Source organism: Callorhinus ursinus, unplaced genomic scaffold (assembly GCF_003265705.2).
Source record: "Callorhinus ursinus isolate GAN/ISIS: 27379988/994484 unplaced genomic scaffold, GSC_fseal_2.0 scaffold11, whole genome shotgun sequence".
Classification (NCBI taxonomy): Eukaryota; Metazoa; Chordata; class Mammalia; order Carnivora; family Otariidae; genus Callorhinus; species Callorhinus ursinus.
In genome coordinates this window covers 12,053,685-12,080,209 of record NW_027397073.1, presented here as the reverse complement: position 1 = coordinate 12,080,209, position 26,525 = coordinate 12,053,685, and the positions used below count along the sequence as shown (strand labels likewise).

The window sequence follows — 26,525 nt, the reverse complement described above, 5'->3', positions numbered from 1 at the left end:
GTGGGAAAGTTGATGTCAAGATAATTCTTTCTCCTTGTAGTTTTCATAATTTTCTTTGTGTTCCTAATGATGTTTTTGATATTTCCTTGCATTAAGACTATTTTTTAGAATTGTTCTGAAAAATTTGTCTTGCTCATCAGCAGATTTTTTCCGTCTGGAAACTTGTATCTTGCTTCAGTTCTGGGAAACTGAGCCATTGCTGTGGACTGAATGTTTGTGTCCCTCTGCCCCATATGTATGTGAAAGCCCTCATTTCTTTTTTTTTTAGCATTTTATTTATTTAGTTAGTTATTTTTTATTATGTTATGTTAATCACCATACATTACATCATTAGTTTTTGATGTAGTGTTCCATGATTCATTGTTTGTGTATTACACCTAGTGCTCCACGCAGAACGTGCCCTCTTTAATACCCATCACCAGGCTAACCCATCCTCCCAGCCCCCTCCCCTCTAGAACCTTCAGTTTTTCAGAGTCCATCGTCTCTCATGGTTCATCTCCCCTTCCGATTTCTCCCCCTTCATTCTTCCCCTCCTGCTATCTTCCTCTTCTTTTTTTTTTTTTTAACATATACTGTATTGTTTCAGAGGTACAGATCTGTGATTCAACAGTCTTGCACAATTCACAGCACTCACCATAGCACTTCTGGGTATTTACCCCAAAGATACAAATGTAGGGATCTGAAGGGGTACGTGCACCCCAATATTTATAGCAGCAATGTCCACAATAGCCAAACTGTGGAAAGAGCCAAGATGTCCATCGACAGATTAATGGATAAAAAAGATGTGAGATATACACACACACACACACACACACACACACACACACACACACACACACACAATGGAATATTATGCAGCCATCAAAAGGAATGAAATCTTGCCATTTGCAACAACATGGATGGAACTGGGGGGTGTTATGCTGAGCAGAATAAGTCAATCAGAGAAAGACATGTATCATATGACCTCACTGATATGAGGAATTCTTAATCTCAGGAAACAAACTAAGGGTTGCTGGAGTGGTGGGGGGTGGGAGGGATGGGGTGGCTGGGTATGTGCTATGGAAAGCCCTCATTTCTAATGTGATGGTATTTGGAGATGGGGCCTTTGGACAGTGGTTAGGGTTAGATTAAGTCATGAGGGTGGTATCTTCATGATGTAATTGGTGCCCTGAGGAGGAGATAAGGAATCAGAGCTTCCTCTTTTTTTTTTCTTAAAGATTTTATTTATTTATTTGAGAGAGAGAGAGAATGAGAGATAGAGAGCACGAGAGGGAAGAGAGTCAGAGGGAGAAGCAGACTCCCCGCTGAGCAGGGAGCCCGATGCGGGACTTGATCCCGGGACTCCAGGATCATGACCTGAGCCGAAGGCAGTCGCTTAACCAACTGAGCCACCCAGGCGCCCCAGAGCTTCCTCTTTCCACCATATGAGGACACAGAGAGTAGGCAGACTACTGTGAACCACGAAGAGAGCCCTTACCCAAAACCCAACCAGCCTGGCACCCTGATCTCAGATTTCCAGCCCCTAGAACTGTGAAAACAAAAAATGTTTGTGGTTTAAACCACCCAGTCTCTGGTATTCTCTTATAGCAACCCATAGGAATAGGGCAACCATTATCCACTCATTGTCTCTTCCCACTCAATTTATACTCTTCTTCTGAATTCCTATGAGAATATTATTGATGCATCTAGAGTTCTCTCTGTCTTGGAAATTTTTGGAATACCTAATAAATTCATGTGGTCTAAACATCAATATCATAAAAAAGGCCAGAGCAAAAACTATCCCTCCCACCCCTGTTCCCCATTCATATAGTTCCTATCCCTATGGCTCTGTTAGTAATGTCTGTACATATTGCCACATACACATAGGGCAGGCCATAAATGATGACAACAAACAAAACTATGTTGATAAAATTATGTTGTTAACTTAGGATACTAATACCTCTTTTTCTTTCCCTGCCCACCCCCAAACCGGCATCAAAATAAGGCACAACCATGATTTTATCAACATGGGTAGTATATCTATAAGAATTTTAATCAAGAGGTAAGTGGGAAAGGAATCTGGAGAAGGTTCGGGGGAAATCAATGGGTAAAACTTAGTTTGTGACTTTAGAGAAGAGGAAAACATTTCTTGGCCGGTTTGGCAGTTTCTGCATTGATGCATTTAATGCAACATAAATAACTGGGGCGTCTCCGTGCTGGGCACTGATGTAGCCCAAGTCACTCTCTGGTGAACTACTGCCAGTCAAGATGAACGGTCCCTCTATCTACAGCTTCCATGTGATACTTTCAGCTAATAACAGTCTGGAGGCATCAATAGATACTACTATCTTCTCAGCACACGTCAGGCAGGAGCAATAGAATTTCTTGCACAAGTCACATTCCCTAGTGAAGTCCAGAGAAACACTCTGCTCTGGGTTCCGCACTAACCTTCAAATGTTAAACTCTGAGCCAGTTTACCAGAAGACAAGTGTGCCCCATGAAGAGAACAATGCAAAGTGCATGAAGAACATTCCAAATCTGTTAGAAGTAGAGAGGCTCCTTCTCTCCCTCAGTCCCTCTGGAACGTTCTCAGTTCCATCCCTCTCCTCCCAGCCCCCTTACCACCCCACCACGCACAGGCATTCAGCTGTAGAAAATAAAACAATAACTATGGTTTTTCCTGTTGAAGAAGTCTGGAGGAGTGAGGGAACATTCATAGGAAGAGATAAAAGGAAATTTAAAAATGATGAACTGGCATCTGACTCAGCAACTGTGTCTAAACCAGTGGTCCAGACCCCTTGTTCCTGGGGTGGGAGAATGGATGGAGTGGTTTCCTGGGTTCCACACCAACCCATCAAGGGAGAAGAGCACCGACATTTGTTGGATGCCTCTAGCACACGGCACCTTAAGAGCGGCTTTAACAACTTAACAGCAAATATTTCACCCATAATATTTTCTATTTTACTGCCCATTATTATGCCACTAATTTAGAACTTTCTATTTTTTTTTTTTTTTAAGAAATACTACGGGGGAACACTACTAGAATTGCTTCCGATTGGCAGACTACAGAAGAGTAAGCAAGGAAAGTGTGAGTTGTTAGAATTTGTCAGAGCTCAGGTTTCTACCTGTAAACGGACATGGAAAGTGTAGGTAATTAAGTCATTCAGGCAAAACCTTCATTGTTGATCTCTGTCTTTTGATTTGAGCTCCTGGCCAAGAGAAAAAGTGAATCAGAGGGTGGGGCCGAGAAAAGGGAGGTGGTAGAATTTTTAAAGATGATTCCTACAGTTAACAGTTACTTAACTCAGCCACAATCTCTTATTAAAGGAACCAGTTGCCAGTTCTGCTCCAGCAGAAGAAAATAAGGTATCGTAAACATTTTTTTTAAATGTTTATTTATGCTTTCCTTCTTTATTGAAGTGTCTAGCTAAGTAGCAAACGATCAAGAGCTCCCAAAGACAGAAATAATAGGTAAAGCTTCATCTCCCCAAGAATTCTATACAAGTCAGACAGATTTAATCCCAAGCTGGTTCAAAGTTCGTATGGGAAAGAGGGCAAAGGGGAAGAGAGAGCATTCATTTAAAGGGAGCTAGAGAAATGGTTTTACCGGGAATTGTGAAGCTGTGAATGGCATCTCCTCCAGCCACATCTCTAGATTGGCCGCCTCTGTATCTGTCAACATAGGCAAAGAGAAGTAGAATATTCTCTGAATAATTGAGGCCGCCCCCTTTTAACCCTTCAGAAGAGCGGGCTTGGTAATATGAATTTGATCCCCATCATTAATGTGTGGAATTAATGGTTTGGCTCTCTTTCGCTGTCCCCACCCAACATGGCCACCACTCCATGGGCTGTTCCATCGAGGAGCCTAAGCCCCAGCCTTCCACTGTGTGCTCATTGTAAAACACCCCAAACTATTGCTTCCCTCAGAAAATGGCTTTGGGTAAGTATAGAAGTGCTGAGGGGAGATGTCATCCTCTGGGAGATGCAGCTCCAAGAAGTAGGCACTCTCATTAGTCTGATAGTCATGGAGTCTTGGGTATCCTTTTATGGAAAATGGGGTGAGCTTCCTTTCCACTTCCTCCTCCTCCATACCATCCTCCCTCCTTTCTTCCTCCTTCTGTTCACCTTCTTTCCTCACCCAATCCCTCCATTTTACCACTAAAATCTTGAAGACAATGAGATGCCATGACAAAGGCGATTGTATTCAGAGTCCAGAGAATGGGATTGCAGTGATAACTTCGCTCTTAGCTAGCTGTGCACATTGGGCAGCACATTTAAACTCTCTGGGCCTTAGTTTCCTAGGAGATAAAACAAGGCAATTGGACTAGAGGGGACTCCAAGCTTCTTTGGGACTATGTGTGTCTATGATGTGACATTTTGATGAATTACAGTACCCTTTTATTACTTTCATAATTCTCCAGTTTTTCCCCTAAGGCCTTGAGAGATTGAAATTTTACATATTTTACATATATATATTTACATATTTTACATATATATATATATATATAAACTGACACATCTGTAACTCCTGAAAACTGCAAAGAACAATTTATTCTGAAAATGGCATAGTAGGTTTCTGATCTAGACATTTATAATCTTCTCTGAAAAAAAGCATTGTCTAACTCTTGTATGGATAAATTATTTCCTGTAAAACATCATCCTAAAATTCTGCATCCTTCAGAAAGCACTTTTCACTCTTGGGTTAAATTTAACCAATGGGTTAGCACTTCTATAAATTTTTTGTAAAAAAAAAAATGGCAGGAATTGTTCTTTTATGTTCTGGGCAATACCTCATATATTAATGATGCTATTAACAAGACAATGAAGCTGAAGATAACTGGGTATTAACTTTCCACAAGTAATTGCTCTTTCATTAGATAAAATTATTGTTTTCAGGAATTTGTTATAAGTAATTAAACGCTAGAATAACCATAAACCATAGGTAGAAAGATAAAAATCTCAGGCCCTGAGATATTACTTTCTCCTCCCTTCATGGTTAGTATGGTTTTGAGGAGGCAGGCATTTTCCATATGAATGTAATTCATGAATTCTAAAGGGATAAAGTTTAATATATAGGCAGTAAACAAAGCATCATTCGAATGAATATAGCTGTAAAGAGATTAAGGAGGTTATTTCCAAGATGGCACTGGATCTATCAAGAAAAAGTACATACTGGCAAGTTTCGAACATTTTGTGAGGATGTAGACTTACGACAAAACTAGAGTTGTTTTTTCTTTAGTCAAGTAATATTAGCTTAGGATTATCATCAGCTTCAGCAATAGGCAGTAACTACAACTGAAGCAGGACTTAAAGGGGGAAGTCCTTTGACTAAGTGCAAGCCTATGGTTAGGAGGGATTTCAACAGGATCACTGTTAATCCAATTCATAATGAAACCAAAACTTGGGGGCGCCTGGTTGGCTCAGATGGTTAAGCGTCTGCCTTCGGCTCAGGTCATGATCCCGGGGTCCTGGGATGGAGTCTGGCATCAGGCTCCCTGCTCAGCGGGGAGCCTGCTTCTCCCTCTGCCTCTGCCTCTCTCTCTCTCTGTGTCTCTGTCTCTCATGAATAAATAAATAAAATCTTAAAAAAAAAAAAAGAAAGAAACCAAAACTTGGCCTACACATGCCTCTCCCTTGATTCAACTATTTGACTGGAGAGAACTCCTGACCTTTCTAAAGTTCTGAGGGCCAGGTGATATCAGTATAAGATGAAGTTCTATACAACATTGGCACTAATGGGAAATTCTAGGTCTAGGAAGTTGATTTATTTTTTAATCATTTAACCAGTCTGAGAGATTATTTGGTGATAAAATGACATCAGATTGAAGTAATTTCTTTGATAGTAGTTATTTCTTTGATTTCTTTGATAGTAGTTATTTCTTTCTTCTATTGAAGTAGTTATTTCTTAAAAGACTGAAAATGTTGGGTAAATAGAGGTGAAATTTAGAGGTTGAATATAATTTTTTTAAATGAGTAAAACCGAGTTTTTTTGTTCAAGAAGACCAGTTTCAGAGGGTCCCAAGTAAGTGAGAATAAGGGCAAAGAGCCTTGACTTCCCTACTTCTCTATGAGCATTTCCCACTAAACTGTGTATGGTTTTAAGTTTAAATAAATAAAAAATGGCAGCTGGAGCCCAAACAATGAACATTGTAAAAAAATAATAAACAAGTATTTATAAGCATCCATTTTGTGTAAAGTCCTGAGCAAGGTTTTGTTGGAGGTACAGAAAATTTTACTTTCAAGGAACTTACCCTGGAGTTGGAAAGATATAAGCATGTGAAGACAAAACTAGCAGTGGGATAAATGTAAATAGGGGGCAAAAATGATATTGTGGGACTTACTCCTCTGCACATAAGAGATCAGGAAAAGCTTCTAAAGAAAAGCAGAAACTTGCACAGAATTGGATTTCAATAGAGTAAATGAGGATCAAAGCATTCCAGGAACAAAGAATATCATAACTAAAGGCATGAATGAATAAATACGGTTAAAAAGTACAAAAATATGGGTGATAGGTAAGTGAGAAAAAGCCCAACGTTTCTTGAAAAAATGTCTAGTGATTTCTCATCTACTGTATAAAGTCAGCAGTGCATTGAGAAGCACAGGGCTGACCTTGACGAGACCTGGTTCCACTGTCATGTTTATTGTGATTTTCTCAACAAGGGGCTGCCAACTGACTAGCACCCAATTGTTCTCTGCTGTGCCTTATCACTAAAATTTGAGCAATTTCCTTAAACTCTCTGGACTTCAGTTTTCTAATATGTAAACTAATAATGTTGTGTGGAATTTTCCAACAGTCTATTTGGCTGTTATGAATAGGTACACATATAAGGATGAATGGAAATATATACATTACATATATGCTATAAAATCGGATTAGATAATATAAATTTTGGTCATTTCAAGAAGGGGTGATTAAAAAAGATAGTTGTGTCAGCCAAAAGTAAAATAAGTGGAAAGGATTATTAACAAGTTTTCCATCTCTGCTTTATTTTTCTTAGGTTTTCCCAATGGACTCTCTAGCCAAATCAATCAACCAATTTGCCCTGGACTTCAGCAAAAAGCTGGCTGAATCGGCTGAGGGCAAAAATATTTTCTTTTCTCCCTGGGGCATCTCGACCTCATTGGCTATGGTATATTTGGGCACCGGAGGTACCACGGCCTCCCAGATGGCCCAGGTGAGCGGGAGAGGTCAAGTGTCTTCTGTGGCCTTTAAACAGAGTGCTCTCCTTAACTGTTAGTATCATTTGCTTCCTGAAGTCTGCATAACTTGCATTTTATAGCCATATCCTTCAAAACAAAAAATACACTTAAACATTTTTTTTAGGCCGTAAAAAGTTGTTTGGGAAAGAGAATCAACTGGAAAAATCGCTGCTTAAAAAAACCACCTAAGAGCCCATGTTCCCTAGCAAGATCAAATGGAGAGAAGATAAGGTTATTGAGTTTGGTTCAGCACCAAAAAAAAAAAAAAAAAAAAATTATTTTGATTATTAATACATTTCAAGAAGTAATGGCTCATACTTTATTTTATTTTTAAATTTTAATTCCAGTGAAGTTAACATACAGTGTTATATTGGTTTCAGGTGTACAACACAATGATTCAACACTTCTGTGATTTACTCAGAGCTCATCACGATAAGTGAGCTCTTAATCCCCTTCATCTATTTCCCCCATACCCCCACCCACCTCCCTTCTGGCTACCCTCTCTTCGTTCTCTCTAGTCAAGAGTCCACTCTTTCCCTTGCCTCGTTTTTCTTTGTTCATTTGTTTTGCTTCTTAAATTCCATATATGAGTGATATCATATCGTTTTTGAATGGCTCGTACTTTAAATAATAGAATTAGTCATCACCTTTCCAATCTCAGAAGGATTTTCTTGAAGACACAAATAGAAAAATCAAGTGAATCCTGTTCTTTGTGCTTTGGTTGTTTCTGTGTTCAATCTGTGGTTGTCTGGATGAATGTAAAGAACCCATTGAGAGCATTAAAATAACAAAACAATAGTATTGTATAAGCAGTTACTGATTTGCTGTAAGCATCTTCAAAGCATTGTGCGTGCATGTGTGCACACGCACACGTGCATGCGAAAGTAGAGCCATACATGGCAAAATTATAGTTTAAAAAGCCATGTGTAAATGTGTGCATGTGTGCATACATATAAATATATGTGTGTCTGCTTTAAAATAGACATAGAAAAGAGTAAACCCAGCCCTAAATCATGCAATAATCAAAAGGCCAAGTGATAGAATTTCCACTCAAGGTGGTGCCCTTTGGGCAAAATACAGAAAACAGCACGGCCAGTAATTCTGAATGAAATAGGCAGAATTTATCTTCTGTCAGCTTGGGCCTAGGATGTCACCCTCAGACTTTTAGTTGACAAGATATTGTATAGTTTCAAACAACAACAAAATCCTGGTTCACCCCTAGTTAATAATTGGTTAATTATTAAAAGGCTTAACTGTTAATGTGATAGACAATCTTAGATGGATTCCAACTTGGGTCCATTGTGTTCCTTGCCCTTGCTTTATTTAAATGCTATTTACATATCAATAGCAACGCTATGCAATGGAGACTGAGTTGCTCATGTACCCCTGTCTGTCACTGGGTGTCAGTCAGCACAAGCTTTGGTAAACCAGACTTTATTCCTCATTGTGAGCTGGGTCCAGGCTGGGAGATGGAATTATCACCTCATTTTCTACTGTTGTACAATTCAGGGGAAGCAGGCATGTCCACATCCTTCTTGTTAACTTCCAAATGAAGTGCTGGGGTGAACACAAAGAATGTCTATAACGGTCAAGTGGGGTAGACAATGAGACCTGAAACACTTACCTAGAATAAACAACTAAAATCCCTGAATTTTATAGATAATTGGAGCAATAGTGGCCTATGCTTAAATCGTCTAAATGATGCTCTCAATTAACACCTAGTTTTCAAAAAACCGTAGATTAAAAAAAAAAATAAAACATGGAATACAAGAGATTTTTACCTCTAAGGATCTTCCCAACATCATCTCAAATGCCCTATAAAGAGTATAAGAATAAAGAGACCAGCTAATTAAACAGGAGCTTAAAAATTTATTTAAAGGTTGCTGTCAACTTACTCCATCCATCCAGTTAACACATCATTTAAGTGAAATCACAGCCCCTCTGGTAATTAATCATATGCTCCGTAGTGAAGTGAACAACTGACTTGTATTTGCTGATGAGTATTTCAAGTGGTTACGTCTTCGCAAAGTATGTTCACATATTGCCTTTTTATTGAAATGACAGGTGCTTCAGTTTAGCAGAGACCAGGACATCAAATCTTCTCTTGAAAGTGAGAAGAAAAGAAAGACGGTATGTCTTAACTTTGAATACACATTTGATAAGGAGAAAACACTTGCAGCATATGTATTTTAGTGGCTGATTTAAGCAAACTTTGATAGGGAACGTCTCTGAGAACAAATATCATCAAACTATAGAAAATTTTTCAAAATACAAAAACGTGTATGCCTTTTGGAAGGGTCGTATTCTTTCCCTTTATCTCTCTCCATCTTTTCCTTCCCCTTCAAAACTGCCCCACCTTCAAACTTGTTCTTGCCTTTACAAACTGTGAAGAAAACGATGCCCTAACAACTTGTAATTCTTGCGCTGCTGACATTAAAGAAAACATTTTTTGTCTACCATGCAATTGATTTCAGCTTTTGTTTGCAGTACACCAAATTCATTGAGATAGAGGTTGTTCATATATAGCTAGTTCTTGTTCAGTGTTTTTATTTGACTGTTTGACTAATCCCTTTTCTTTCAAAGGAATTCGGTTTGGGCAAGGTTGAAGAAATACACTCTCACTTCCAGACACTTATCTCAGAAATCAGCAATCCCAGCAAGGCTTACATACTTAAAACAGCCAACAGGATATATGGAGAGAAAACCTACCCATTTTACACTGTAAGTGCAAACGTGTCGTGTTAAGCTGATGGGAAGGAAAGAAAGAGGCATGTGAGACCAATCAGTAAACTCTGGACATTTCTCTAGAGATCCCGGGGACAATGTTCATGTATGGGGTCAGCATTTCTGGTAAACAATCATTTAGACCACCAGTAGGTATCTAGTAAAGGAAACCAATAATGAGTCTCAAGCCAGACCGAGTGATCAGATCTTTATGCTCAGAATAAAGGGGTCCACCTCAGCTGGTAAACTGGTACAGAAATGTGGTTTGCATAGTCTCTGGGTTAGCATTTGTTTCACGGGGAATGGAGCAGAAGATGCAGAGTAACTCAGTAGGGTCAACGTGCAGGAGCAGGGGCAGAGCTGCTCCTGGGAGTGCGGCTGGAGACTTGTACTCAAGAGCAAAGCTGACTTGGGGATCAGATGAGTCATCTCACAGCACGACTTTAGAGACTTTAGGAAAGACTCTTAACATGGGATAATATCGCCTTCTCCCCTTCTCGGATGGTTGAGACCCCACAATGCAGACCATGCTCTCGTCCTCAGTTCAGATTCAAGGGCTCCTCAGCGTGGTGCACCCTGAACCAAGCCAAGCATCGACTTTCCTGTTAGTCCATCACATCTCATGTCATAAGAGAGCAGGAGGACCCAAGTGCCCAGTGGGCAAAGAGCAAGGAAATTGGATGGGGTAGAGAGGGACAGCAATAGAAAAGATAATGCTATCTTATGATATCAAGCAGTGCTGTCCCTGCCCATAGCCAATGAATTTGGGGAGTTCAGGACTTGGGCTTGGCTATGACTAAAGGCAGAAAGGCATCCAGATGAGGCCTTAAAGACATTTCAGTCACTGGTAGTCTCGTGCATTCAGGTTTGGTCCGGCAGTCGGAGGTATTTGAGTGGGGCGGGCGCGTAGAGATGAGAAGGACACAGAGATACAAGATGAGACATCTTTTAACTTGTCCACAAGCCCTGACAAGCCCTGGATGTGCTCAGAGAGGTTGATCAGAACCCATGAGTCAACCCAGGGAATGGTGCCTGATGAATCTTTAAGCCTTCCTTTTTCACTGGGTTATAATTTCTACAGAGCTTAGACTTCCTAGTCTTCAAATCACTGCCTGGAGGCTGAATTAACTCACCATGTTTTACTGTACACAATTCCTCCAGCAAGTAATAAACCAAAGGAGTACGACAACTGTCCTGAGGATGATAGGGGCCCTCACAAGCCCACTTCTGATGACTGCCGCCGGGAGGGACCTCAAGGGGCTGGAACGAGGCCAGCCTTCTTCCCTCAGACACCCACGCTTAGCAATCAGTTTTCAGGGCAGCGTATAGCTCTCCTCAGGGGCCTTCCTCAGGTTCTTGGCTACTTAGAGTCCACAGCAGGTGGCTCCCGGACCCAGAGGCTTCACTTTGGTTCCAGCTCTGCTGGAGGAAGCCAAGTGCAATTGCCAACATATCTTAGTCACTGGAGGCAGTCCTGGGACTCCTAGAGTTCTCTCCCTTTTCATTCTGGCCCCATTTCACAGGCATGAATAAACATAGGAGAGAGTAGGGCTGTTTGGGTGGCTTAGTCCATTCAGCGTCTGAGTCTTGGCCTCGGGGTCGTGAGTTCAAGCCCCACGGTGGGCTCCACGCTGGGTGTAGAGCCTACTTAAAAAAAAAACAAGGGAGGGTGTGGGAGCCCCAGAACTGTGGGAGGCAGGCCTTCCTCCACACTTGGACTTCTGCACGGCTATTCTGTGCCCAGTTAACTTTAAAGAGGGGAGTGTTTCATTTTCGATCAAAATGGGAGTATGGAAAAGACAGAAGGGGGCAACGGGGTGGGGGTTTGCAACTGTCCATCGATAGACTTGATTTCTCAGTTTTGGACACCCTACAAAAGGCGATTTTACCTATATCTTCCAGAAATATTTAGAAGACATGAAAACACACTTCGGTGCAGAACCACAGTCTGTTAACTTTGTGGAAGCTTCTGGACAAATCCGGAAGGAGATCAACTCTTGGGTTGAAAGTCAGACTGAGGGTAAGCTTTCACCAAGGTTCTCGGCAGAGTGTCTTCTCCAAGCATTGCTGTATTTTTTTGAATTTGCGTTGTACGTAAGTATGTGTATTTCTTAACTAGAACTATGGACACCTTCTAAATATTCAGAACATTTCTTTCTTTCTTTTTTTTTTAAAAGATTTTATTTATTTATTTATTTATTTATTTATTTGAGAGAGAGAGAGAGAGAGAGAGGGAGAGAGAGAAACAGCATGAGAGGGGAGAAGGCCAGAGGGAGAAGCAGGCTCCCCGCTGAGCCGGGAGCCTGATGCGGGACTCGATCCCAGGACTCTGGGATCATGACCTGAGCCAGAGGCAGTCGCTTAACCAACTGAGCCACCCAGTCGCCCCCAGAACATTTCTTTCTATTCATGCTGATGATTTTCAGATCCACAGCTTTCCCAGTAAGTCTTATCTAAAACATATAAGTCAAGACACCCACTTTACTAAGTGGACAAGAAAATTCTTACATCCCAATAATTCCAAAGAGGAGCCCAGGGGCAAAAAAGCAGGAAAGCGCAAAAGGGAAAGTTGAAAAACTGCTACATTTATGATTTCTAAAGAAAAACAGCTAGTAATTAAGAACAAAATTGTGGCATTAACTGTGTTATATAATCTTAAGTAATTTTCAAAATCAGGTCAGGTATGAGAGTAGGGGGCTAAGCTGCCGTAGCAGAGAGACCTGGAATACAGTGGCTTAATGCTAAGGTAGAAGTTTATTTTTTTCACATAATAGTCAAAAGGCAGATAAGCGTTCTGTTTGCTGAGGCAATCCAGAGACCCAGACTGGTGGGCCAGCTCTGCCACCCTCAAAACATGGCTTTCGTATTTAAGTCTAAGATGAGTCTTGCATGTGTCATTTTAAAGTCACCAGGAAATGGGGAAAAGAAAGCCTCTTTGCATTTAAAGAGATGACCTGAAAGTTTCACACATCAATTGCACCCATATCCCAAACTCAGCTACATGGTGCACTTTAGGCGCCAGGGACACACCTGTTGTGATTTACTTGGGACTTGCCTGGATTTCCCACCTGAAGGCCTCTCGGTCCCAGGCAAACCAGGATAGTTGGTCACCTAGACTTGCTGTAACAACGATCTATAAGATGCAGTTTGGAGTTAGGTAGCCACACACTCACCTAAAAGTTGAGTGTTCTATTTTTTAAAAAATTTTTAAATTGAAATTTTTTAATTTTTAATTTAAATTCCAATTAACATATAGCATAATATTAGTTTCAGGTTAAAATTTAGTGATTCAACCCGGGGCTCATTGCAAGTCCCCTCAATCCTCATCACTTGTTTAGCCCATCCCCCTGCCCACCTCCCCTCTGGTGACCCTCCGTGTGTTCTCTGTAGTAAAGAGTCTGTTTCTTGGTTTGCCTCTCTCTTTTTTCCCCTATGATCATTTGTTTTGTTCTTAAATTCCACATGAGTGAAATCATATGCTATTTGTCTTTCTCTGACTGACTTATTTCACTTAACATAATACCCTCTAATTCCATCCACATCATTGCAAATGGCAAGATTTCATTCATTTTTATGACGGAGTATATTCTATTGTGTGTATATATATATATATATCCCACATCTTTTTTATCCCTTTATTAGTCAATGGACACTTAGGCTGTTTCCATAACTTTGCTATTGTTGATAATGCTGCTATAAACATTGGGGTACATGTATCCATTTGAATTCGTATTTTTGTACCTTTGAGTAAATATCTAGTGGTACAATTGCTGGGTGGCAGGGTACATCTATTTTTAACTTTTCGAGGAACGTCCATACTGTTTTCCAGAGTGGCTTCACCAGTTTGCATTCCCACCAACGGTGCAAGAGCGTTCCCCTTTCTCCGCATCCTCGCCAGCACCTGTTGCTTCTTGTGTTGTTGATTTTAGCCACTCTGACTGTTGTGAGGTCATATCTCATTGTAGTTTTGATTTGCATTTCCCTGATGATCAGTGATGTTGAGCATCTTCTCATGTGTCTGTTGGCCATGTGGATGTCTTCTTTGGAAAAACGTCTATTCATGGCTTCTGCCCATTTCTTAAGTGGATTATTCATTTGGGGATGTTGAGTTTTGTACGTTTTTTATTTATTTTGGATACTAACCCTTTATCAGATATGTCATTTGCAAATATCTTCTCCCATTCCATAGGCTGCCTTTTAGTTCTGTTGATTGTTTCCTTTGCAGTACAGAAGCTTTTTATCTTGATGAAGTCCCAATAGTTTGTTTCTGCCTCTCTCTTTGCTCACACAGCACTCAGTATGAAAGTTCACTTTGACATGCACCGCACTGTTATTGAAGTTAACTGCTGAAGCCTCCCCTGCTAGACTCAAGGGCCCAAGGGCAATGATGCTGCCTGATGTGAGTTTCAGCTTTGAATCACTAACACACAGCAGGCCCGCTAATTGTCCTTGTTCAGAACATTAACGTTTACTGAAGTGCCCTGAGGAAGTCGGCAGCCCTGAATTCTCAGTTCCTTTTTCACTGAACTAGTGACTCAGAAGCCATGGTGAGGCAAGAGTGACCATTTTACCTAACTTACACCTGATCTGGATTCATTCAAAAGCAAGCCGGTTTTTAGAATCATAGATTAGCTTGCATTTACCGAGCACGTGTACGGTTTCAGTTGGCAGGAGGACCAAATGGGATTGCAAAGGCAAGAGTGTGTTGTAATATGCAACACAGATTCAACATGGCAGACGTGGATGTAAGAATAGTCTGGGGCTGAGCTAAATCTGAGGTCTCAAATTCCTAACCCAGTGTCTGTTGTGTTTTCTGGAAGAGAAGGGGGAGCCCTACAGAGAGGGAGGAAAGAGTAGACTTCAGATTGTAGTTACTACAGGGTCAAGATAAAGGATAGACACACTAGGAAAAATCCTCCATTGTCACACTACTCGTGAAATGAGAGTTCCTCCAAAATAAACTAACCCAGGGCACGGTCAGAATCTTTTGTTAAGCCCCTATTTCCTGCATCCCATGACTTCATTGCTCCAGCTGACAAGGCTGGCTCTATTTCTTAGAAGTGGGATCTTCTAAAGAGGAAGAAAGCTGTCATTTCTGTATTTTCTCTTTACGTACTGAACACAAATATTGGCTATTTGAGGGCTATTCAACACCAAATAAGGTAAGGAATGAATCAGCTATTTAGGAACTTTGACTTTGTCAAGGCAGAGTTTTGCACATCCTTAAGGGAAGTTGCTAGAAACTCTTCAGCATGACTACGTTCCATCTGAACCACCTAAAAGAAGCTTCTTTCCTTAAGGTTTCAAATAGACCTTCTTTCAAGTAGCCATGTGGACTACTTGGACACACAGCACTCAGAGTCATAGTCTCAATGATAGTGTCAGTTACATGTTCCAAATTTTTTTCTGGTTTGTCTTCTTTATAGTCTGTAAGCTACTTAAAAGTGGGTGTTGGGGAAGGTTGTTGTCTGCATGTTTGTAATCTCAAAATCTATCATGTGCTTGGCACACTGGGCACTCTAGTGTCACATTAATAACTCTGTGCTCAGCAGGATGGAAGACTGTCCTTCCCATGACCTCAAACTACCAAGGGTTTGTGCAATGAACTAGCCAGTAGGTGGCACTTTAGCTCTAAAGAGTATAGCAAAATCATGGTCAAATTTGGCTCTGTTAATTTGAAGTTGTCTTTGACTACACTTTGTACATCCTTTATAAAATAATTATATTTTACATATCTTAACACAGCTGTGGGGGGCGCCTGGGTGGCTCAGTCGGTTAAGCGACTGTCTTCAGCTCAGGTCATGATCCCAGAGTCCTAGGATTGAGCCCCGCATCCGCATCGGGCTCCCTGCTCAGCGGGGAGCCTGCTTCTCCCTCTCCCACTCCCCCTGCTTGTGTTCCCTCTCTCTCTGTCTCTCTCTCTGTCAATTAAATAAAAAAAAAAAGAAACAAAAAAACCCCCCCACAGCTGTGGGTTCAAGAGGCTGGTTTCTCTGAAAGCATATGAACCCAGAGAATAATGCGACACAACTTAAATCATCTGGATCTCAACCAACTTGAGATAAGTCTGTGCAAAACTCAATCCTCGACATGTTCTCTATTTGCATATACAACTCTATCAAATGATAGAATACTTGATTAAAAATGACATAGAGCTTTTAAAGAATAAAACTTCTGTGCAAAAATAAAGATTAAAAAAATGATGTAGACAGCCTCCCCATGGTGAATCATCAAAGAAATTGTAAATTAAGTTTAACATACTGTCTTTAATAAGATACAAAAACGAATACTAAAATGATTTAGAAAGTTCTGACGTCAGCATTTAAAATCAAATCCAAATTTAATTGTTAAAACCAAAAATGTCTGTTTTGTAGGTGAGGGAGGGTTGTTTTGAATAGACACGTCCAAGTCATACCTCAGATCTGCTGGAATCTCTAGAAGTGCTGCCCCCAGAACTTTTTATTTATTTTTTTATTTTTTTAAAGATTTTATTTATTTATTTGACAGAGAGACAGCGAGAGAGGGAACACAAGCAGGGGGAGCGGGAGAGGGAGAAGCAGGCTTCCCGCAGAGCAGGTTAATCTTGAGGAGAAATTTTCTTTAATTTCTAGATTATGGTATTGTTCTTGTCAATACAAATGTCAGGATCAAATCAGAATGATCAAACTTGGGATGTTCAAACAAATGATAGCCTTGGCATATTCTTCCCCGAGAAGACAGATAGTAAAACCAGGAGCTTCTTTCTTACCCCTGTGTTCCCACCTCACTAACTTTCTGCCTTTTTAAGGATTCTTTTGGGGGTATTTTTCTTTCACACTGGAACTTCTGCCATAGAAATTTACCATATCCTCAGTGTTCTTATCTATCAAAATTATCTCATTACTGTGTTCTCATCAACACTGTGAAGGAGATATTATTTTAATTTTACAGATTGGAAACTAAGACCTAAAAGGTTAATTGCATTGTTCAGGGCCACACAGTAAATATTAACTTAGGGATTTAATTCTTCAGACATGATTCTGACTTCCCTGGAATGTTGCCTGTAGTATAGATCTTTGCAGTTTTCAAGCAGCAATGTCATCTTTTGTTTCCTTTGTTATTTTTTTTCTCTTTCTTTCTTGTCCAATTTCTTTGAACTCTCAGCTTTTACCCATGTTCATGCTTTTTATTTATTGCTTCTTCTGCCTCTCCCATTAAACAAATTCTACTACTGCTTGCACTCTTCTCTGGTAGTTTGGCTTCCACAATTTCTGTACAGAATTTTAGCTAAGTAAGCCTCAGAGTTTGAGTTTGGTCAAATTTACTGCTTCTGTTTTCATCCTTTCTGAAATCCTCATTGCTCATCTATTAAGATTCCTCAAAATCCAGTCTTTTTGCTTTCATACCATGAGGTTAGCTTCCACTCCTGGCATAGCATGTAGGTGGCTTCCTCTGTGAAAAGGACACCTGTGAGGATTCGCCCCCAGAACTTTTTAAAAAGCTGCACAGGTGCTTCTGATGTGCCTCGGGTGAGGACTACTGCAGACAGGCTGTGCCCTCGTGCAGTCAGGCTCATGGAGCCGGTTGGCTGCGCGTGTGCCTGTCTTCCCAACCCCCCTTTCAGAGACTTCCATGTTGGTCGCTTGAAATCAATATGGTGAGAATATTTACATCTCAGAAATAGGCTACGAATCAGGAGTCTCCTTCTCCCCCACCCCTACCTGGAGCCAGTTTACCAGCAAACCCCTAGAAATGGAAAGCCAGGGCTCTGGATTTCATTCAGTTGTTGTTTTATTATAGTTCACTTACCTACTATTGTTTTCCAAACCTACTTTTTGTTTGTAACAATAAAGGGAAATCGAGAAGTTAAATAGACCTAATTGTAGTTGTTCTTAATTATTTTTAAAAAGTTTTATTATGTGTGTTTTTTACCCCACAGTGTCCTGACCCCTGACCCCACTGTGGCATGGGTGTCCTTGCTCAAAGCAATAACCTGCAAGTGGACATATTTGTTACCCACTGCTGGCACACAGGGGGGTATAAAAGACCATTAGACCAAATGACTCCAAACCAGTGGCTCTCAGTCCTCGCTACACATGAAGCTAAGTTTACTGATTCCCAAATCCAACCCCAGATGAATTAATTCATATCTCTCAGAGTGAGGCTCAGGCATCAGTATTTCTAAATCCTCAGGTGATTCTAATTGATAGTCAAGGCTAAGAATAATTGCTGTAAATGGAGTAATTCCCTCAATCCCATTGACACTCCCCATTTCTGAACGAGCTCCATTGCTCATGGCCTTTGAGGTTCCAACTCCCTGGATAACACTTGGACTTGCTCAACAGTCCTCTGGTGTGTGTGTGTACACGCTGTGGTTTCACCTATCAGTCTAATCTATCTGTATTTTCTAGCATCTTTTCTTGGTTTATATTCCTGTTTCAGAGTTATTCTTTGCAACAAATATTTGTTCTAGAAAAACAGTATTTTGATTATATACTCTAAGGCTTTAAAAAGAAAACTGTACACAAATCTTGTGCCCCAGTGAACATATTTGCTTTTCATAGGAGAATGGGTTAGCCATTCTGAAACTATTTTATGTGTATTCTAGGACTGAGCAAATAAGTAAATATTTTGGAAATAACAAGGGCCAGGTGTTTCACTGACAGAGAAAGGTATTGAAAATAAGGAAAAGCAGAGGTGAGCATGAACCCCATGGTGCTGGATTGGAATAGGAGATACCAATATGACTTCCTCATCTTTAATATATAAGCAGACAGAGAATTAGATAGATATTGGAGATATTTACAGATGTGTGCATAATACATGTATTTTCTAGCTTTCTCTACTGAGCAATGACACCCCAGTAATAATGTGCATAGCTAACATCCACATCTTGATTTCTAAAAGCCATCCTTCAAAAAAAAGAAAAAAAAGAAAAAAATATAACCAGGGCTCCTAGAAGAAGAAATGCCAATTCTAGGGCTGGGACATGGAAAGCACCAGATAAACCTTAGGATACATTTTGGTACCAGAAAGTAGGGAAGTGCTCAAAATATTTGCGAACATGTGAAAAGGACATAGGGGCCAACTTGAGGAGGTTTCCAATAACCAAATTTGGGACAATTTGAGCAGCAAAATAGATAATGATAGTAATAAACTATAACCCATAGGGTAAATAAATATCCATGAGTCTATACTGATATAAATCATTGAATACCTAAATAAAAGGAAGAGATGGAAAAGTTCTTCCTCATAGTAGAATTCCAGTTCATAAATGTAGAAGGAATAGTGGAAATTGAAAATCACCATTTGGCAAACACTACAGTCAACATTGTTTCAGGCAAGATCATCAATGAATGCTAAAATTGGTGGGCAGAAGTTTGATGAGAAACAGGAACTTTATGTGGTCACCAAGTAGCTCCCCACATGATATTTATGAATTTCAAAGGGAAAAGTCATAATTTTACAGTGAGAAGCCTGTGGGAATCAAATCATCAAAGTTAACATCAGCCACAGTGGGAAATAGGAACATAATTTATTTCCTGGTATGATTCACTGAGAGGCACATCACATTGCTTCTGTGGTTGTATTGGTGGCCTAGGGCTGCCATGACAAATTACCACAAAGTGGATGGTTTCAAACAATAGAAATGTATTCTCCCACAGTTCCAGAGGCTTCAAGTCTGAAAATCAAGGTGTGAGCAGGGCACGCTTCCTCTAAATGCTCTAGGGAAGGTACTGTTCCATGCCTCCCTCCTTGTTTCTGATGTTGTTGGCAATCCTTGACATTCCTTGGCTTATGGACACTTCAATCTCTGCCTCTGATGGCACATAATCTTCTTTACGTCTGTCCTATGTCCGTGTTTTCACATGGGCTTGTCCTCTCTGTGTGTCTATGTTCAAATTTTCCTCCTCTTGTAAGGACATCAGTTATTAGATTAGAGCTCCCCTAATCCAGGATGACCTCGTCTTAACTTGATTAGATCTGCAGAGACCCTATTTCCAAATAAGAGCACATTCACAGGGGCTGGTAGTGAGGGCCTGACACACCTTTCTGGGGGGGTACAATTGAGGAAACATCAGACAAATCTGAACTGAGAATTGAGGGACATGTTACCAAACTTTTTTGAAAGTGTCGAAGTCATGAAAGCCAAAGAAGGAATGAGGAACTATCCCAGATTCAAAGGCACTAAGATGAATTGACACTTGAACACAGCTTGAGATTTTGAGATCTTGGATTGATTTCCGGTCCAGAAGAAGGACTTTATTGGGATAGTAGATGAAATTTAAATAGGACCTGTTAGTAATATCCTATTAATGCTAACTATCATGGGTAGATATAAGATATTATCACTTAGCAGTATTTCATAATTATCATTTTTATAAGTGGGCATATTGCCAGGATGTAACTCTACCATTTGTAATCTGTCCCTTTGTTCTTGTAGGAAAAATCCAAAATCTCCTACCTGATGATGCTGTGGGTTCTGCAACGAGAATGGTTCTGGTCAACGCCCTTTACTTTAAAGGAATCTGGGAACATCAGTTTTTAGTCCAAAACACCACAGAAAAGCCTTTCAGAATAAACAAGGTAGAAACCTTTTAATAATCAGCATGGGTTTTTACATGGCATTGTAAAGGAGGTTCTATTTGAAATTCATTTTTCTTTCTGAATATATGTTCTTGGAAAGTCTGGCTATTACCAGGGCAGGGATGGCTGAGCTAAAAGCCAGGTCCATCCCACCTGGGAATTCCTCTTTCATTGTTTCTTCTCTGAAAATAGACTATTCACATATTTTATCACTTAGTCCCCGCTACGACTACGGTAGAATAGATAAGGTAGTTATTATATTTATTTCCCAGCTGTCAAAGTGACTGGAACCATGACTAAGTTAGAAATCTACCAGAACTGTAACCCCCAACTCTTCACTATTAGTTCTCTTCTTGTTCTACTAGATCAGTACTGTCTTCTACCAAATTCTTATCCTTTCATAAGTAAAAGAAATACACATTTAAAATCTCATCTCTTCCATTGTTTTCTCTTTGTGTTAGGACACAACACACTTGTTTTTGTGATAGGAACCCACTACAGCAAGAAGGGAGACTAATACAAGGTGACAGATCCCCTAGAATCTAAGGGCTGGAATGTGGCTGGGTCTTGGAACTTGAGTGGAAACAAGGATTCAAATGTAGTTAAGATTCAGTCTTTATCTTTTCAACTCTGTTTCTCCCACCATTCTTCCCTCAGGCTGAACTCTAAATTCCTCTTCTTCCCAGTTCACACTGGCAGAACACGGCTACTCACAACACTGCCTCTGTTTTAGAGACCAGTGTAATAGATCTCATTTTAAATTCCTAGGAAAGGAATTGATTAGCCAACATTTGTTAAAGCTGTTTAGTCCTGGGGTAGGTCTTCTCACATAAATAGTGCTGCCAAGGACCTACCACAGTAATCATGTGGATGTGTGCAATAGGCGGTTCTCAATCAGTGGGATAAAGATGAGGAAAGGGCCAAACATAGAATCGAATAGGCTAACCAGACATGAGCTGGGTAGTTACCTGGCTGAGTATATCCACAAGGAATTTTCAGTTGCAAGCGATAAAATAGCATTCCAAAAGAGGCCAGTAAAAGGGGAATTATATTAGCGTTCGTTACGTAACTAAGAGGAACTGAGATGTTCAGGGAGTCTCACGACATAATCTCACTTCTCTGTCTCTCTCTACCCCCACTCCCACCACTTCCACTCCCTCTGGTTGTTGCTTTCATTCTCTAATACTGAAGATACAATTTCTCTATATGACCAGGGAATATGGTTGCCCCCTCATCAGCCTTCGAGGTTCACAACCCTGGTAGGTAGTCTTTGCCGCTAGCTCTAACAGAATGCTCCCAAAGGAGGACTCTGTGTTGTGCCATTCGTGTGCTCATCCCTGAAAAATCACTGCATCATGAAGTATTCTGAATGAACAGCCCTAGTCATATGACCACTACATTAGCAGATGGGTGGGACTTTGTGATTAACAGCTCCCTATAGAATGGATAAGTAACATATGTCTACAACATCTGAATTGCGGGGCTTTGTTTTTGTATTACCATTGGCTCCACTATAAATAAACGTTTTAAAGAGCATTTTTAGGTTTGCAGTAAAAATGAGAGGAAAGTAGAGTTCCCATATACTGCCCCCCACATAGTTTCCCTTATTATTAACATTTTGCATTAATGTGGTGCCTTTGTTACACTTACTGAGCCAATATTGATACATTTTTATTAGTTGAAGTCTATAGTTCACTAGGGTTCCCTTTTGGTCTTGTATATTTCTACGGGCTTTGACTAATGCATAGTCATGTACCCGCCATTCAGGTATCATGTGGAATAGTTTAACTGCCCTAAAAAATGTGCGGTACTCCACCCATTCATCCCGCCTCCTAAATACCTGGCAACCACTGATCTTTTTACTGTCTCTATAGTTTTGCTTTTTCTGGAGCATCATGTAGTTGGAATTGTATAGTACATAGACTTTTCAGATGGGCTTCTTCCACTAAGCAATAGGCAATAGATATAAGCTTTCTCCCTGTCTTTCCCTGGCTTGATAGGTCATTTTACTTTACTGTTGAATAACAGTCCATTATCTGGACGTATTGCAGTTTGTTTAGCCATTCACCTATTGAAGGACATCTTGGCTGCTTCCAATTTTTGGCAATTACGAACAAAGGTGCTATACATATCTATGTGCAAGATTTTGTGTGGACATACGTTTTTAACTCATTCTGGTAAATAGTCAGGAGCACACTTGCTGGATCATATGGTAATACTACGTTTAGCTTTGTAAGAACCTGTCAAACTGTCTCCGGAAGTGGCTTCCACTTTGCATTCCCATCGTCAGGGAACAACAGTTCCTGTTGCCCCACACCCTTGCCAGCAGTTGATATTGTCAGTGTTTTGGACTTTCAGCCATGCCAAAAGGTCTGTAGTGCTATCTCATTGTTCTAATTTGCAATTCCCTAATGACGTATGATTGAGCATCTCTTCATATCCTGCATGTCTTCCTTTGGTGAGGTATCATACCTTTTACCCATTTTTAAAATTGGGTTCTTTTATTATCATTGAGTTTTTAAAAGTTCGTTATATATTTTGACACCAGTCCTTTATCAGATATGTGTTTTGGAAGTATTTCCTCCTAGCCTATTGTCTTTTTATTCTCTTAGTAAATGTCAGTGTTTATGATACTAAAATACTTCCTCAAATGTTTTCATGTGAAATACACCTTATTCAGTTTCTGAATCATTCATTGACCTTGGCATAGTTTGCATAAGATTAGATACTTTTTAAAGTGTTCAGTGGGATCCAGCTTGCTATGATTTATAGAGGTTGCCACGATAGCATTATGAGAAGAAACTTCCACATCACTTATTGATAATGTTCTCCAGTACAACACCTATTTCAGAAAGCAAGGTCTGCATAACTTCATTCAGCATTTTGCAGAGAATCACCAATTTTGCCAGTGTCCCAGACTACTGGGAACTGATTACGGTAAAACAAAATTAAGGATTTGGTGGAACATTTCCTCAGTGATTTTGCTACTCCCTTCCCATAGAGTACAAGCAAACCAGTGCTAATGATGTCCATGAAAGAAAAACTCCAAGTTTTTCACATTGAAAAGCCACAAGCCATGGGCCTTCAACTCTACTATGAGAGCCGTGACCTCAGCCTGCTCATACTGCTGCCAGAAGATATCGATGGGCTGGATCAGGTACTGTCTGTTTGCTGAGAAGGTGGTTCTGGTGTTTACTCCTCTGGGGAGAAACATAAGACATGGTCCTCCTGTTTGTTCTTTGGTTCCTATAGAGGAAGACAACCAACATACCTTGAGCCCTCGGGACTTCACCTTCACAGTATCATTTAAATTTTATAAAACTCTGTAAGTTGGGTATCACTATTCCTCAGAAAGTTTAAGTAATCTAGAAGCTCTAGCATGGGGTAGCTAAACAAACAGCCACAGGAGCAATGGATACGTATATTCTTTGCCAGTCACAGGGCTGACCTCAGTCTAGGCCTTTCTTCTCCATCTCGTAGGGCTTACCTAATTGGAGGTTAATTTTTTAATCATTTGCATTAATCTAGCTTGAGATATACATTTTTAAACAAGACTCTGACTTCCAAAACGTGAGAAAAAATCCATTTTAATTAAATGAAGTCTTCAGGAGAAAAAGGCTGTATCAGTACTACCTTCATTACTTGCTTATCAGCTACATTTCTATGAATCCTGATATAACTTCGGTCACACCATGTTTTTGAGCAACCTGCATATTTAAATTGAACATTAGTTTCTCATGCAATGGGTGGCCTGGCTTTCTTTGCACTGTGCATAACTTTTCATGTGTTCCAGATTCTTTATACTTCTAAGTTTCCATAGCCCTGCTAGAATGTAGAAGAGATTTCCAAATGGTATCATAAAATTTGTGAAACTGGAAAGAATGGTAAAAGTAAGACAAATGGTGGACACTAAACTATTAGCGTCACACCCTTATGAGATAAGCGGTGAGCGCTGTGAATTGTGCAAGACTGTTGAATCACAGATCTGTACTTCTGAAACAAATAACACAACATATTTTAAGAAAAAAGAAAAAGAAGAAGATAGCAGGAGAGGAAGAATGAAGGGGAGTAAGTCAGAGGGGGAGACGAACCAGGAGAGATGATGGACTCTGAAAAACAAACTGAGGGTTCTAGAGGGGAGGAGGGTAGGGGGATGGGTTAGCCTGGTGATGGGTATTAAAGAGGGCACATTCTGCATGGAGCACTGGGTGTTATGAACAAACAATGAATCATGGAACACTACACCAGAACAAATGATGTAATATATGGAGATTAACATAACAATAAAAAATTAAAAAAAAAAGATAAGCCTTTATTCCTAAAAGTGCAGGGTCCTGAGCTGAATATGTTGTCAGATTACTAATGTACACCATCTACAAGTATGTCATTGACAGCAATACTTGGGTCTAGAAAACTCTCAAAGTAGCAAAAGCATGCGTCTTGAAACAAACGTGTTATGAAAAAAAACAAGCACATTTTTTCTCATATATACTTATGCATATGGGTGTATACATCCACATATATTTATTATTTAAAAAATTTAAAATATAAAGAGGAGAAAAATATTCTCAAAAACTATACTAAAAATAGGCATTACTCTTAAGATTTGGAGATTTTCCTTTCTTTACTTTTCCTTCGCTTTTTTTTTTTTTGGCATAGCTTATAGTTACTAATTTCATATTGTGATTATATAGACATTTTATTTTATCTCAGATTTTGTTTTCAAGGAGCTGTGTCCCATGTTAATATAACAGATACTTTTTGGACCCCGGCACATAATTTATTCTAAAGTTTATGCTTTTGTGCAGACAGCACCTAAATGCATATTTATGTTGACTCATTTCCGTGTGTAGGTGATGTTTTGCACATTGGCATAGAAGCATGCCATTTTGAATCAAGGTTTAATTCTCCTGTATCCTGGCAACTATTCAGTTGCAAAACAAAGATTCTGTAGGTCAACAGTGTGAGGAATCTCATTACACAAAGAATTTCCAAATGTGTGTGCTCTGTTACCCTGGGTAATGGGAGTGATGGTAATTCATGTATGTAATATCTTGAGGTCTCACCCAACCACTATTTCTCACTCCACTCTGGAATTACTGACTCTTTCCTCCTTGTTGCACACCTGCAGCTGGAAAAGGCCATCACCTACGAGAAGCTGAGTGAGTGGACCAGTGCAGACATGATGGAATTATATCAGGTGCAGGTGCAGCTCCCCAAGTTCAGGCTGGAAGAGACTTACGATCTCAAGTCAACCCTGAGCAATATGGGGATGAGTGATGCCTTTAACCAGAGCAGAGCTGATTTCTCAGGAATGTCTATGGCGAGAAACTTATTTCTGTCCAATGTTTTCCACAAGTCTTTTGTAGAAATAAATGAACAAGGTACAGAGGCTGCAGCTGGTACTGGGAGTGAGGTGAGCCTTCGAACTCTACTCCCCTCCATTGAATTTAATGCAAACCACCCGTTCCTCTTCTTCATCAGGCACAACAAAACTGGTAACATTCTCTTTTACGGGAGATTCTGCTCCCCCTAGACCGTGTATCTCTCTCATCAAACGAGACCATCTTCTTCTGTGAAAAGTGCACCAAAAGATGGAAAAACACAATTATAATAAAAACCAGTTTGCAGCTTGTATCTTTTTCACATTTAAATGTTAGCAAATAAACCTTGAAATAATGCATTCTAGTGACTTTATCATACCTACCTAGCTAGAGAGAATGGCAAATTTTATTTTTATTACTTAACATTTTGTCTTAATGTGACTTATTTACATTTCAGAAATACTATGTTATTCAATTGAATGCCTTACAATTGTTTGAACTACTTGGTCACTGTATTATCATTGTCACTTCTATTTTACATGCCTCATTGAGTGAAGAAAAATCTTTACAAAGGTGATGTATGGATTCTTAGTTTGAACAAATGTATAAAGATAATGTTAGATGTTAGCACTGGGGAAAAGGTGTTAGGAGTATACAGAATTCCCTGGATTATCTCTGCAACTTTTCTGTGAATCTAAAACTTTTCAAAAATAAACATTTTATTAAAAATAA

General features: G+C 39.9%; 1 protein-coding gene across 1 annotated transcript; it reads left to right on the top strand.

Moving 5' to 3' along the window:
* The first annotated feature begins 3,206 nt into the window (after positions 1-3,206).
* SERPINB10 (serpin family B member 10) lies at positions 3,207-26,525 on the top strand. Its single transcript, XM_025886669.2, has 8 exons — positions 3,207-3,345; positions 6,978-7,154; positions 9,244-9,309; positions 9,763-9,900; positions 11,806-11,923; positions 20,327-20,469; positions 23,471-23,626; positions 25,601-26,525. Exons 2-8 carry the CDS (start codon positions 6,987-6,989, stop codon positions 26,003-26,005), a joined length of 1,194 nt encoding a protein of 397 aa, XP_025742454.1. The 5' UTR covers positions 3,207-3,345; positions 6,978-6,986; the 3' UTR covers positions 26,006-26,525.

Excerpts from the sequence above, each read along its gene's own strand:
- SERPINB10 (XM_025886669.2), top strand. The coding sequence starts at position 6,987 with ATGGACTCTCTAGCCAAATCAATCAACCAATTTGCCCTGGACTTCAGC. Across the intron at positions 7,155-9,243 it reads CGGCCTCCCAGATGGCCCAG|GTGCTTCAGTTTAGCAGAGA; the intron begins GTGAGCGGGAGA and ends TTGAAATGACAG. Across the intron at positions 23,627-25,600 it reads ATATCGATGGGCTGGATCAG|CTGGAAAAGGCCATCACCTA; the intron begins GTACTGTCTGTT and ends GCACACCTGCAG.